Source organism: Anarrhichthys ocellatus, unplaced genomic scaffold (genome assembly GCF_004355925.1).
Source record: "Anarrhichthys ocellatus isolate YVR2014 unplaced genomic scaffold, GSC_Weel_1.0 scaffold4, whole genome shotgun sequence".
Classification (NCBI taxonomy): Eukaryota; Metazoa; Chordata; class Actinopteri; order Perciformes; family Anarhichadidae; genus Anarrhichthys; species Anarrhichthys ocellatus.
Genome location: NW_022280034.1, coordinates 2,021,132 through 2,034,281, shown reverse-complemented (window position 1 = coordinate 2,034,281; position 13,150 = coordinate 2,021,132). Strand labels below are relative to the sequence as shown.

Sequence of the window (13,150 nt, the reverse complement as noted above, 5' to 3'; positions counted from 1 at the left end):
CGTGTGTCTCTGTGTGTGTGTGTGTGTGTGTGTGTGTGTGTGTGTGTGTGTGGCTTAATGTCTACCTCTACATCTTTATGGCAATTAGAGCAGCATGAAAAGACCCAAGAGAGGCAGGAAAAAGCTGAATATTTTAGCCCATTTTAAGTGGATTTAGAGAGGAAAATTGTCTGTTAAGAAGAGTCTCCCTCCACCATTCACATGCATTAAAATAACCCCAAGAATACGAGTTTTTAACTTGTATTTTTACATCATATGAACACACAAGTGTTTCTGTTCAAACATCCCCTTTAGGACCGGTGCCAGCAGAGGGCCATACATTACTCCAGAAAAGAAGAGTATTTAGAGTTGCTGTTGTTTTTTCCTCTCACACACAAAGTGCATTACGTCTAATTAGATTTTTTTAATTTTCTAATTCAAATGAGTGAGTCGTTTTAAAGCACTAAAAGCGGAGACAGACAGCGGTCAGCAGCAGCGTCCATTACGAAGTTTTATAATGAGGCCTCGGTTCGGTTACACGGTGACCATCAGGCTGCTGCGGTGCATCGATTGGCGGCGCTTTGATGTCTCATCCTCATGTTTTGGCTCGATCGCTTTGATTGGCTCTGAAAGGTAATATTTAACTGAGTGGCGTTAATTAATGCAAATGTGCACCTTTGATCTCTGAACCGTGCGCTGTCGCCCAGAAAACGTGAATAGAGATCCAAAAAAGAACAGCTTTTACACGAGCTCCTTGTTTCATGGCTGCAGAGTGAGGAAGCTGGAGTTATTTAGTCTCATTTTAACGACAAAAGTTGAGTAAAATGTCTTAAACGTTTGTGCAGTTGCCAGTTTATTAGGTACACATGGCTGAAACTATACTGCAGTCCAATGAAGAGCTCTTGTATTAAATGGTCCACTGACTGGACATTTTTCAGGAGCTTTCAGCCACATCCTTTTGGGTTTTATATGTGTAGCTTCCACGATTATCATTGCAGTAAACAGCAATGACAACTGAGCTAACTCCCTACTGCTGATGAAGACCTTCAGAAGGGGCTGAAAGCTCTGGGAATTTCCTTTTCGTCAAACATCTTTAGGGAAGCTGTTGAATTGTATTGGGTTATAAAGAGAGGTGTTTCTAATATTGTGTCCATCCCAATCACTGCACAACTACACAACTGGTGTCCCTTAAAGGCAACTTAGCTTAGATGTATTGGTAGAAAGAAAGTATTACTTTAGAATAACTCTGACATATTTCTACTTTACTTGAGTATTTTCCTTCTCTGCTACTTTGTACTTCTACTCCATTACAATTCATAAGGAAATATTGTACTTTTTACTCCAGTAGTAGTATAGAAAGTCTTTCAATGTGGTTAAACATTGAGGAACTACAACATTAGAATCTGTTCGTTGTCCTGATAAAAACAGAATATAATTCTGCATAACTGTAGTTATGCTTCTGTATCATTTTGAATTCAGCGCTTTTACTTGTAATGGAGTACTTTTAGACTTTTGTATCTGTACTTTTACTGAAGTAAAGGATCTGGATACCTCTTCCACCTCTGCGTCTGTGCCATAAATCTCTCTGATAGCCGATACAGAGCTATAAAAAGAGCCATAAGAATACAAAGAAAATCAGCAATGAGTGCGCTGTCTTAAAAAAGTCTAAATGGTCCTGTGATATACAAGGCAGCCAGCGATGAAGAGGAGGAAGACGACATGATGAGTCTGTGTACAGTATAAATATAAATTCATGTTTGATCCCTGTGGCCTGCGTGGCTGACAGTTATTATTCAGATGTGACAACAATCCCTGAGCTGCACTTAACGTCCCATCTTCATCACCACGGCGAGCTCCACACTCTTCAGGCTGCCTGTCTGATCTGTGATGGACATGTACCCCCCCCCCACACACACACACACACACCCACCACCTCCACCACCCATCCATTCAGTCTGCATGCTGACAAACCTCTCTTGTCAATTAGCTGCAGGACCCACATGTCCACCAGAAAAGGATTGATGGCTCTGAATTAATTCAAATACAGTTGAATCAACTTCCCGCAGCCAGCTTAAGCAATAACGTAAATTAAAACATAAATAGATATGATTAAAATACAGTTTGAAAATACGCTTTTACTCAAAAAAAAGCAAAGTACCTGTTTTCAGCTAATTTCCCCAAGAGAATTAAAATAAAGTTGTTCTACTTTGTCACATCAGAGAAAATATTCAAGCAGGAGCTTTAAATCACCAGATCAGGCCACTAACACTTTATTTTATTTATCATGTATAAGCAATATATAAACACTTAATAAACGCTTTATAACACTCTGTAATGTGTATGGGTGTATTCATGAATTTGTCAACTACTGTAAGTGAAAGCATGTGCATTAAGATATGATTACTGATAATACAGTAAAGCACAGTTAGGATAAGTTATAATTACTGACAAATACTGGCCATTAATAAACACTTAAACTGTCATTATCTGTTCATAACCACATTTTAGTGTGTTATAAACCACTTATTAACCGTTTGTTTACATCTTATGAATGCCTCCAGTAAAGTGTGATGCCTACATGATTATTGCCTCAACACTTAGCAATTATAAGCAGTTCATACACTTTTAATAAATGCTTAATAAGACACTGTGATATATAGTTATCAGCAGCTATATGTGTTTATTAATGCATTTGTCAACTGCTGTAAGTGTAAGCTGGTGTATAAACGTATCATTAATGATAATATAGTAAAGCACAGTTGTAATAAGAAAAGTTTGTCCATTAATAAATACTTAAAACTGTCATTATATATGTTTACAACAACATTACAGTGTGTCATAAACCATTTATTAACCATTTTGTTTACATTTTATAAATGCTTACAATAAAGTGTGATGCATATGATTATTGCCTCAAAACATGACTTTATTTAGCATTTAATAGCAGTTTTTACACATTTAATAAATGGTTTATAACATACTGGCATATAGTTATCAGCAGCTATAAGTGTTTATTAATGAATTTGTCAACTGCTGTAAGTGTAAGCTGGTGAATAAACGTATAATAATTATAGTAATTATTATACTTCCCTTCACTTGTTCGACACAGTAACAAACATCTTTAGTGAACTTACTTTTCGCTTTGGGCCTCATCTTCTCATCAGCACTGCGTCCAGTCTGTTGGCAGCCTGTTGGAGCTGTTTGCTGAGGTCCTCCTCACATTTCCCTGCAAACTAAAACTCCTCCTCGAACATACAGGCAGTGAAAAGAAGATAAACGACGTGCCGAACAATGCCCCTCATTGAAGGGCCTGTCTGCAACTTTCACAGATGTCATATTCTCCAGCAATGTGCAGCTAAAAGAGAGAAAAGGGAAAACACTCAGAACAGTGAGGGCCTGCAGCTCTGTGCGTAAAAACTCCAAGCAGAACTGCTATTACAAAAACAGCATTTTACACATATTACCAGCCCCAGAAAACATCAAACATGTGGCATTATTCGCCATAAAATATGCATTCACGGACACACAGAGAGCGATGAGTATTTCTCGTCTTAAGATGAACGTTGTTCTTCCCCTCGAGGTGAAGTGTCATCACCTAAATACTCCCCAAGACGCGAATTTGTGGCTGCTGCGATATTTACACAAATTCGGATCTACAGGGTATATGTAGATGACAGGTGGTCAGCCTCTGCGTGCACGAGGACAGAAGCTGCAGCCTCCTGAAGCTGTGAAGCATCTAATGAATAATGTCCACATATTTAAAACAATGCACTCACATTAAGGAATGCAGAGCTTTTACTTTTTAGACTTGATCTTTAAACGGTATTTTTCTATTAACCCCTCTTATAAAATATTAGAACTTACTATTAACAGCTTTATAAATGGTAAAAAAAAAAACATTTAGATCTGTTATAAACATACATATGTTTTGGGTTGCCAGGTTGTGAAAAATACACTTGGCTGGTGTTCATCCCTTCCTGTTTGGTATTAATGCTGTTAAAATGTTGGTAATCCATTTATAAATACTGTGCGTTCATTACTCTCTAATAATCCAGATGTTGATAAGTTATTAATAAAGGGGTTTAATTAAGCAAGTGTGTAATTATAAATGTTAATAAATCATTAATAAAGAGGATTAATTTACCAAATCTGAAGTTGTAACCTTCCAAACCAAGAGTTGCTATTATAGATGGCTTACAACGAATCTATAAAGCATTAGTTAATGATTAATTAACCATTAATAAAGTAATTTATTGAAAGTAGAACTAAAAAACACTTTAACAGATATTTTACATGTATAACCTTAAATATTTTGGTCATATAAGCCAAGTTTCCACATTAGTGGAAGAAGTACTCAAGCAAAAGTACAAATACCACAATGTAAAAATACTAAATTACAAGTAAAATACTTCAAAATCAAGGTAAAATAATAATCAAGTATCAAAAGTAAAAGTATCCGATTGTTCTGCAGAAAAATTTATGAGTGACATCTTAATGTTATTTTACTGTTAGCTGCTCAGGTGGAGCTTTATATGAAGCCAGTGTAGTCCAGTGGTTCCCAACCTAGGGGGTCGGGCCCTCGAAAGGGTCACCAGATAAATCTGAGGGGTCATGAGATGATGAATGGGAAAGAGAAGAAGTAGAAAGTAAGTTCTGACTCACATTGGCTTTATTTTCTAGTCTTTTCTCTGATCTTTTGCTGTTTTTGTGAAATATTGAATACGTTTGCCTCTTTGGGCCTCAACCGTTTATTTAAATGAAACAATCTGAGAGAAGTTCAGAAGGAAAACGTCTCTTTGGTGGAACCACTAACGACATATGCACTCTTTGCTCCTCTCACAAGCCAAAAAGGTTTAGAACCACTGGTTTCCTCTTTAAACGTTAATGTTTTATAAGCTTTATCCTCTTTCTTGTGTAAAAAACATTGATCTGAAAGTAACAGGCTAAATAAAAAGTAGCATAAAAATGGAAACACTTAAGTACTACTAGCTCAAAATTGCAGTACAGCAAGTACACTCAGCTGCTTTCCAGAATAATAAAGTGAGAAGAAATTCTTTGTAATCATCAGCCTCAACAACTTGATCGTCCAAAGAGAGTTTCACTGTCAGTTTAAAGTGTCCAGCATTAAAAAGGTTTATTCCTCCCACTCAGCTGAACAAACCTTTAAGAGATAACTAATAAACACGCTCAGAGCGACACTGGTTTCTCTCTGGAAGCTGCACGTGATCACACCAGAGCAAGAGGGAAGGAGAGCAAAACACATCCATCATCAGCCCGGGTCGGTCTGAGGCGCCCTCTGCTGGCAGAACATCTGCAACACACACACACACACACACACACACGCACGCACACACACACACTCTCACACAAATCCTGCCAGATGTTCAACATCCATGTCACGATAAACTGGCCTAACATAAAAAGAAAGAAAAGGTGATATTTGTTTCATGTTTCCCATCATTGTGATTAAATGAATGCGTTAGATTCCACGTGAGAGGTGGTGGATTTAAAACGGTTATTCACATTAAGTCATTTTACCTTTATAATTCTAAAATGCACATACATTTTAAAGCGGATTTGGCGCTTTAGTATTTGCATTAATTGCGTTGAAACTGAATCTGCATCAGGAAACAGAGTTCAAATAGATTTTATGTTAAATTTATAACCAATATGTGGTTAAATTAGTGTTTGTGGTGGCTTATTCTTCGCTGTACATCTCGCACTCTGCACACTAAACTAATCGTATTGCAAAAGCAGAGGAGACAAAAAAAAGAAACAAATCTGTCAAATACGCACCGTGTTTGCAGTGGTTCTTTTTCCACCAAAACTACAGAATGGAGATTTTGGAATATATTTTATTCTTATCTCACGTGCAAAACACTGAGATGTGTTTTCTCTCTCTCCATCGTGACAGTGCAGTCTGGCAGCAGCAGCGCTTCCTCCTCCTGACGCATCTGCGGCTGCAGTCAAATCGTCTCCTGACCCAGCGATGATCCCCAACGCCATGAATTATGCATGAGATCCGGGTACAGATTACCCCTATCAATATGCAATACTCATTACGCTGGTTAAATTGCCACTTAATAGTTATGAATATGTGGAAAATGTCTGGGACCCATATAGCCCACCACTGGTTTTAACTTTATCTTTTTCTTTCTTTCTTTTTTTACCTGAAATGAGTTTGAAAAGATTTGGAAAATTTAGCCTTTAGTTTCCTGGAGATAATATCATTATGTTTTATTAGACAAATGCATATAAGGCCACCCGTAGCCCGGAGATTTCTTTATGTTAAATCAGTGGAGGCGGCCGTCCGGCTCAGGCTTGTCCGAGACTTCACCTTTGGCCGCTCGGTGACTTGACAGACCGGGATAAATCACTCCAGGACCTCGCTCAAGTTCGTTGCATGTCAGCTGCATAAAAAGCCTTGAGTTTAGATTTAAAGTCGAATGATGAGATTATTATTATTATTATTTTTTTAGCAAAACATTTTTGCAAATTAAAGCACTTTGTGTGTTTTTCTTATACGAGGAAGTTGCTGAGCAGAATTAGAGGCCTTTAAATGTATATTTTGTTCCAAACAGAAGAAGTTTGTGGATTCAAATCTCAGCAAAACATTCAAAGTGTGAAATAAGAGTTTTCTGCAGGTGGAGATGTGGAAGAATATCTGGCTTTTATCTCAAATTGTAGGAGTGTAAACTGAATTTTTTTTTTTTAAATGAGAACCACATAAAGAAATATAATTTGAAATAAAATTCTTGCAGCCACAAGATTTTTTTTAGTAGAAACATTTTTTTTCAACTCTTCCCAGAAGCTTAAACTAACTAAATATAAGTGGACATCACTTCCTTCTCCAGTCCAGCCTTTCCAGTCCCATCCATGCAGTTAAGCCGTCACTTTCATTCAAGGTTGTGAATTATATAGTACATTGTCTACTCCCCAAAACCATAAAACCAACTTTATGGACCTCACGTGACTATTCTCAGTCTGTAAGTAATATAGGTCTATACAATCTTTGGTAAGGGGGGATTTTTTTACCAACTTCAGCCTGGCCTATATACCTGTAAGCTAAAGCCACTCTTTCTGGGCTTTTTTAGAGGGGATTTTATCACCAACACATTTCCCAAATGGCAAACACGCGTCTCGCTGCAGGAGAGTCAGAGGAGGTAAGTTTGAAAAAGTTTTGTTTTTCTCTGTCACGTTGTCTCTGCTGCAAAGAGACCAAAACAAAAATCTGTGTTGTTCACGTGACACTTTTATAATTGTGAAGTTAATCATTAGTGAGTTTTAATTCTGAAGCAGCTGCTTTAAAAAGAAAGACCTGACTTTGATCTGTTTGTTCTAATTGATAATACAGTCGAGACACGTTCAAAGCGATTGAGAGAAACATTTTATTTTTTCAAGCGCTATGAGTTCACTTACAAATACAAAAAGCTTATTGGCGAAAAAAGCTCACATCACTGCCTAACCACAGAATAACCCTTTGCACTAAAAATTCATCACATTGACAGGTCGAACACATTTGCATTGCTCATAATTATCCTAAACAATAATAATAATAATAATAATAATAATAGTTGCACAAAATATCCTTAAGCTACACATTTGCTTTTGGACTTTATGGATGTGGCCACAAGATAACCATCAAAAATAGCAGTAAAACTTACACTAAAGCGCGTTGAATGGCCCCGGGATACAATCGGTTTACATTCAATGAAGAGCAGCATATGGTTTGGAAACTTGGTTTTTTTTTCGTTTGTTTTTTAACTGTACAATGAATTTACTCCTGTTAGACCGTCAAAGAAGTCACAATAAAGAGCTCAAGTTTAAACACCTTCAAGAGAGGAAGAGAGAGAGAGAGAGAGAGAGAGAGAGAGAGAGAGAGACAGACATAGAGAGAGAGAGAGAGAGAGAGAGAGAGAGAGAGAGAGAGAGAGAGAGAGCAAAAAGCATGAACAATTAATACCCCCAATAATATTTACATCTTGTTTTCCAAATAAGACATCTAAGCTATCATAGTACAACAGGGAACTAAAAATGGCATTTTTAAGACCACAGAATACTTATTTTTCTATCACAATAGCATGCTGGAAGGTGCTGCGCTTTCAAATAGCTTTACAGTACTCATGGATAATTTTTTTGATTATTTTTATCTTTAATTATTATTATTATTTTTACTCTCCCTCCCCCCCAAAAAAAAGTTATTCAGTTGTGGAAGGCGCTGCCTCCTGTCACGAGACTCATGCTTTTCAGCTTATTGTCCTTCTTCCACTTCATCCTGCGGTTCTGAAACCAGATTTTGATCTGTCTTTCGGAGAGACACAGGGCGTGGGCTATCTCTATCCTCCGCCGCCTGGTTAGGTACCTATTGAAGTGAAACTCTTTCTCCAGCTCTAGCGTCTGGTACCGGGTGTACGCGGTTCGGGCCCTTTTCCCATCAGGTCCAGTCATATCTACATTTTTTTTACAGAAAATCCAGAAATAATTAGCAACTGCACTGAACAACAACAACAATAACAACAAGAGGAGGTTTGCACTGCTACACTTTTTTAAATGTTTGGCCGCAGCGTGAGGATGCACAGATGTGGGGGGTCACAACACGAGAGGATGCAGGGAGGAAAGCATGCGACACACAACAAACACTCACACGGTTCTTTCTCAGCTCAAGCTCCCGCCGACAAAAAGCAGCCAGCACACATTAAAAAAATCCAAACTCCACGAGCCATCCAGCGGCATGTTAACCCGAACCCACGTCTACAAATACTGCCCCCTCTTTTTCCCACCATCCACACCGAGCTGCTCACTCATGCAACACTTTGACAGATTTATGACACACCGTCCAGCGTGACATCCGTCCAAACTAAATATTATTAGAGGTGTGAATATACCATGGTTTATGTGCAGTTTCCGCATCCAGGGGAATATTTGTGGCGACTGGCAATCATTTGATGTGGGAGTGGAGGAGGTGGCGTTGGGATCCTGGTGGTGCTGCTGCTGCTGCGCCCGGGGTGCCGAGCTGGAGCCGCCGCTGCCGTGTGCGCCCTCCTCGGTCTCGGAGGCGACGGTGGCGTCCTCTATCTCCGTGAAATGCGCGCTGTTGCCGCCGCTGCTGTTGTTGTTGATTTTGTTGAGATTGTTGCCGCTCGAGGTCGAGCTCCGGTCAGAGGGAGGAGAGGGGCTTTTTAGTTCCAGCGGCTCGTGGCTGGCCGTGGCGCACGACGGCGGCACCGGATCTGGAGACGCGAGCGAGCAGTTGGGTGTCTGTCTGTACCGGGCGTCCGGCGCGAATCCCCGGGCATCCTCTCTCACGGCCCCGAAGTGGCCGCCGTTGTTGGCGCGGTTCACGGTTAGGTCCATGCCATTGTAGTTGTAGCCGAAAGACCCGGAGTGCATGGTGCCAGGGTCTCTGAAGGAGCCGCTCACAGCGCCGTTAGTCCCATAATTTAGTAACTGATAGTCGGAGCCATTTGGATAGCGCCCTGAGAACGAGTTTACAAAGTAAGAGCTCATTTGCTTGGATTTTTAAAGCCTCGATTTGTAGATCTTTGTCGCTATAATCCTGTGTGCTTGCACGATTTATGGACGCAATCATGAATTATAAGCAATGAAGCCCCTACTGTACTTTGCCAGGTATGCGGCCAAATATGGGAGAGCGTTCGGGAATCACGTGCCTTTGTTGACCAGTCGTAAATCCTCACTGATGACTTCAAGAGGTAATTCATGCTCCATGGTTACAAATGATGACGAAATAATGGTCGTTAGGCTCCAGTCAATGGTGCCTCCCCGCTGCGCCCCCGAGAGCCCGCGTGGGCAGAGAGCGCCATCTTCCGTACAGAGGTGGTAGCGCTCTGCCGGGGACGCGCTGTCAGGCCCCCAGAAGCCATCCATCATTTTATGTAACTGCGCTGATAATACAGGCCACAAAAGGCTCAGGTAACACATAACAGAGAAGTATCAGCCGCGCTGTTGGCAGCTTGATGCGTGGAGTGTCAAACTGGAAATTATTTTAATCGTTACGTTGAGTTTTATGTGAATGTTTAAGCTTATTTTATAGGTTTATTGTTGCTTCAGAAGCAGTTCAGTAGCTTATAATAATAATAGTAATAGTACTTATAATAATAATAAGCATATTTTTTTCCTCGAGCACAAATGACGCCACAAGATCTTCCAATATACATCAAAAAGCCTTTATTTCTATGTACAATTTCCTAAACAAAATATTGCACACAATATCCAGATGTGCATTGAACACGAGGTGAACGACAATAAATAACATGTAACATTGCTTGTCTGTACAGATGTGAGTGTCGATGGCACAGCTGTAAAAACAACGAGCCTAAGACTATTATAGAACAACTAACACCACGAGATGTACAGGGAAGAGGACAACATAATCACAAAGTAGGCCTATACGATAATGAGGTAACGACATTGTCAAAAAAACAACTAAACACTAACAATTATTTACATTTTGGCGGATTTTGCATAGTCCCCTAAATAAAGACACGAGCACAAGGACAAACAAGAGGAGGACCTGATTTTAACCTAATGCAAACATTATCACCGTGCAGATACTGAAATAAAGTCTATCACTCTACACGTCTCTAACATGGGATTTGCAGCACTTTATCTACAAAGAAATAATACATCATTTTTATTCTGGGAGTGTGCACACAAACACACACACATGCCTTTCCTTCAGTGTCCTTTTAGCTCTTTTTCTCCGCCTGTTCCTCCTCCTCCTCCGGTGTCTTTGAGGGATTGAGGAGCTTGTTCTCCTTTTTCCACTTCATCCTGCGGTTCTGGAACCAGATCTTGATCTGTCTCTCCGTGAGACACAGGGCGTGCGAGATCTCTATCCGGCGCCTCCTGGTCAGGTAGCGGTTGAAGTGGAACTCCTTCTCCAGCTCCAGGGTCTGGTAGCGGGTGTAGGTCTGTCGGCCCCTGCGGCCACTGTTACCAAATGGACCTGGAAACAAGACAAATACAAATAAATTAAATTCATGAATTAATAATTAAATGTTTTGTCTTGAGTGAATGTCGAAAGTGTAGGAGGAAAAATCTACCTGAGAGTGCACTCGAAATCTGTAGTGGTGTGTCTGAAAGAATACAATAAAGTGGGGATTCAGATGTTTGGTGTATTTCAACTCCAAATCACATCTTAAAACATTCAAATATAATAGTTCAATGTGTATAAAGTAGTAGATTATGATATAGTAATCAACTGTACTTTATTGTATGTAAATTTTGTCCTATAATATTCCTGTAACAGCTTATTTCTATAGGTACGCAAATGGCACTCAATGTCAATATTCGTTTAAAAATATATATATATATATATATTCTAAAATATCCCAATATTTTCATATAATATATATTTAGTATGCACATGACACACATTACACTGAGTTTTTATTGACTTTTACATGTATTTTATTATAAAAAAAATTCCTAAATTATGTCATTAATATATAGGCAATAGGATGCATGTGTAAGCTTGGTGCGTAAAAGTGCCCTCATGGTGCGTTTCCTCTCTTATGACAGCAGGATATTGTTCTATAACATTACAGTAAGGATGTACAGTCAGAGTCCCACTGCACAGTAATGAACAAAGCTCACATGACGTCTAGTTTCTTGAGATATACTATCATTTTATGAAATGGATGTGTTTCTGCGATATTTAGTGTCCCTCTAAAACTGATAAAAAGAACCATTCCGAAGATGCCATGTGATACTAAGAGCTTTAAGTTGGAGCTCGGGTTAATGTAGGCCAAGTCTCTGTGTGCGTGCGTGCGCCTGTGTGCGCGTGCGGTCGTGTGTATGTGGTGATGATGATGTCGCAGCCAAAGCCCCGAAGGCGCACGGAGATCCGTGCGTAATCACAATAATCTCAAACTTTCGGCGGTGTAATCGCGTTAATTATTCGAATGTTTCGGTCTCTAACCGTTAAGATGATTCGATGTTAAGTGTGTGAGTGTCGCGCTCTCTCCGCAGCTGACAGGCAACTCCGCCGCGCGGCTCAGGATGCCTCACTTCATCACGCGGACATGATCTCTTTTACCTCCAGGCAGCGTGACAACACAACAGAGTGAAAACGTTTGTTACTCACCGGCGGAGCAGGCGTTCATCCGCTGCATCCACGGGTAGATGAGAGTGGAGGACTTGTCGTCAATGCTGCTGCCCATGCTGACAGGCTGCTCCGGGCACTCCGATTTGCGGTGCTCCTGGGTGACGAACAGCGGCTGGTCGTCGCGGCTCGAGAAGGCGCACGAGCCCTCCACGTCCTTGTAGAAAGTCCCGACCGGGTTGTAGTCGCAGGGCGCTCCGCCGCCGGCCCTGCCGTAGATGGCTGCGGCCGCCGCGCTCGTCTGCTGGTAGTAGGACGCCGGGTAAACCTTGTCCTGCATGTTGGCCGCTCCATATGTGGCCGCGTTGGAGTAGTGTCTTAACGGATCGGTGTATCCAGAGGAATATAACGGTATCTGACCCAGGAGAGAGTCCTGTCCTCCCGGTAGAGACACGGGAAAAGTTGAGTTTACAAAATAGGAACTCATTGGGTGGACAACGGGGTGTATATACTCCGGAGGAATATGATTTGTTGTCTTTTATAGTCCAAGTGGTTTTGCCATTACTTTATCCGAGATTTGGTTTTTGCTGAAAGGGGGGGTTGCGAGGTGCCACTGAACACAGAGGGGAAGTGTACCATCTGATCAACCTCTGGCCAATCACCGCAGTCTGTGCTTGCACTATTGCACCCATGGGGGGCTCTTGTTGCGCGCGGGGGTCCCCGGTGAATCGAAATGAAGCGCTCGAGCCTGTCGGTCTTTACGCACGCTCACGCGGTTGCGCGCACACACAGAGACGCTGTGACTCGCAGGAATACAAATCCACTAAAAACAAACAACAACAACAACAACATGCTACATACAGAGCAACTGTTCGCGTCATAACTTTTCGTTTTATGCAAATACGGTCCAATAAAGCAGACGGACTTCTCCCCCTCCGTCATAAACAGGCACGCGTGCACAATCCTCCCCCGCTCCCTCTCCCTCTTTCACGCGCGCGCGCACACACATGCGCGCGCACACATGCACGCACATACACACATGCACACGCGCGCGCACGCGCACACACACACACACACACACACACACACACACACACACACACACAC

At 41.1% G+C, this 13,150-nt stretch overlaps 3 protein-coding genes across 4 annotated transcripts in view; all 3 read right to left on the bottom strand.

Moving 5' to 3' along the window:
• Positions 1–3,547, bottom strand: part of LOC116381711 (homeobox protein Hox-A3) — a 6,849-nt gene extending 3,302 nt beyond the window's left edge. Inside the window, exon 1 of the mRNA XM_031844072.1 lies at positions 3,114–3,547. The gene's annotated coding sequence lies outside the window, so the exon portion shown is untranslated. The remainder of the gene's footprint in view (positions 1–3,113) is intronic.
• Positions 3,548–7,353: 3,806 nt separating this feature from the next.
• Positions 7,354–9,663, bottom strand: hoxb5b (homeobox B5b). The gene is made up of 2 exons (XM_031843693.1): positions 8,865–9,663; positions 7,354–8,429 (listed from the first exon to the last, which is right to left on the bottom strand). Exons 1-2 carry the CDS (start codon positions 9,484–9,486, stop codon positions 8,182–8,184), a joined length of 870 nt encoding a protein of 289 aa, XP_031699553.1. The 5' UTR covers positions 9,487–9,663; the 3' UTR covers positions 7,354–8,181.
• Positions 9,664–10,141: 478 nt separating this feature from the next.
• hoxb6b (homeobox B6b) lies at positions 10,142–13,044 on the bottom strand. Of its 2 annotated transcripts, XM_031843694.1 has the most exons (3): positions 12,086–13,044; positions 11,043–11,075; positions 10,143–10,945 (listed from the first exon to the last, which is right to left on the bottom strand). In XM_031843694.1, exons 1-3 carry the CDS (start codon positions 12,528–12,530, stop codon positions 10,686–10,688), a joined length of 738 nt encoding a protein of 245 aa, XP_031699554.1. In that variant the 5' UTR covers positions 12,531–13,044; the 3' UTR covers positions 10,143–10,685. The 2 variants fall into 2 exon arrangements, with proteins under 2 accessions (XP_031699555.1, XP_031699554.1); XM_031843695.1 differs by lacking the exon at positions 11,043–11,075 and having other exon boundaries at positions 10,142–10,945.
• Positions 13,045–13,150: the final 106 nt, after the last annotated feature.

What these genes read in the sequence shown, in the direction of transcription:
- hoxb5b (XM_031843693.1), bottom strand. Translation starts at nt 9,486, where the DNA reads ATGAGCTCTTACTTTGTAAACTCGTTCTCAGGGCGCTATCCAAATGGC. An exon ending in GAAACTGCACATAAACCATG is followed by an intron (nt 8,430 to 8,864) that starts GTATATTCACAC and finishes AAAAAAATGTAG; the next exon opens with ATATGACTGGACCTGATGGG.
- hoxb6b (XM_031843694.1), bottom strand. Translation starts at nt 12,530, where the DNA reads ATGAGTTCCTATTTTGTAAACTCAACTTTTCCCGTGTCTCTACCGGGA. An exon ending in GATGAACGCCTGCTCCGCCG is followed by an intron (nt 11,076 to 12,085) that starts GTGAGTAACAAA and finishes GTATTCTTTCAG; the next exon opens with ACACACCACTACAGATTTCG. An exon ending in GATTTCGAGTGCACTCTCAG is followed by an intron (nt 10,946 to 11,042) that starts GTAGATTTTTCC and finishes TCTTGTTTCCAG; the next exon opens with GTCCATTTGGTAACAGTGGC.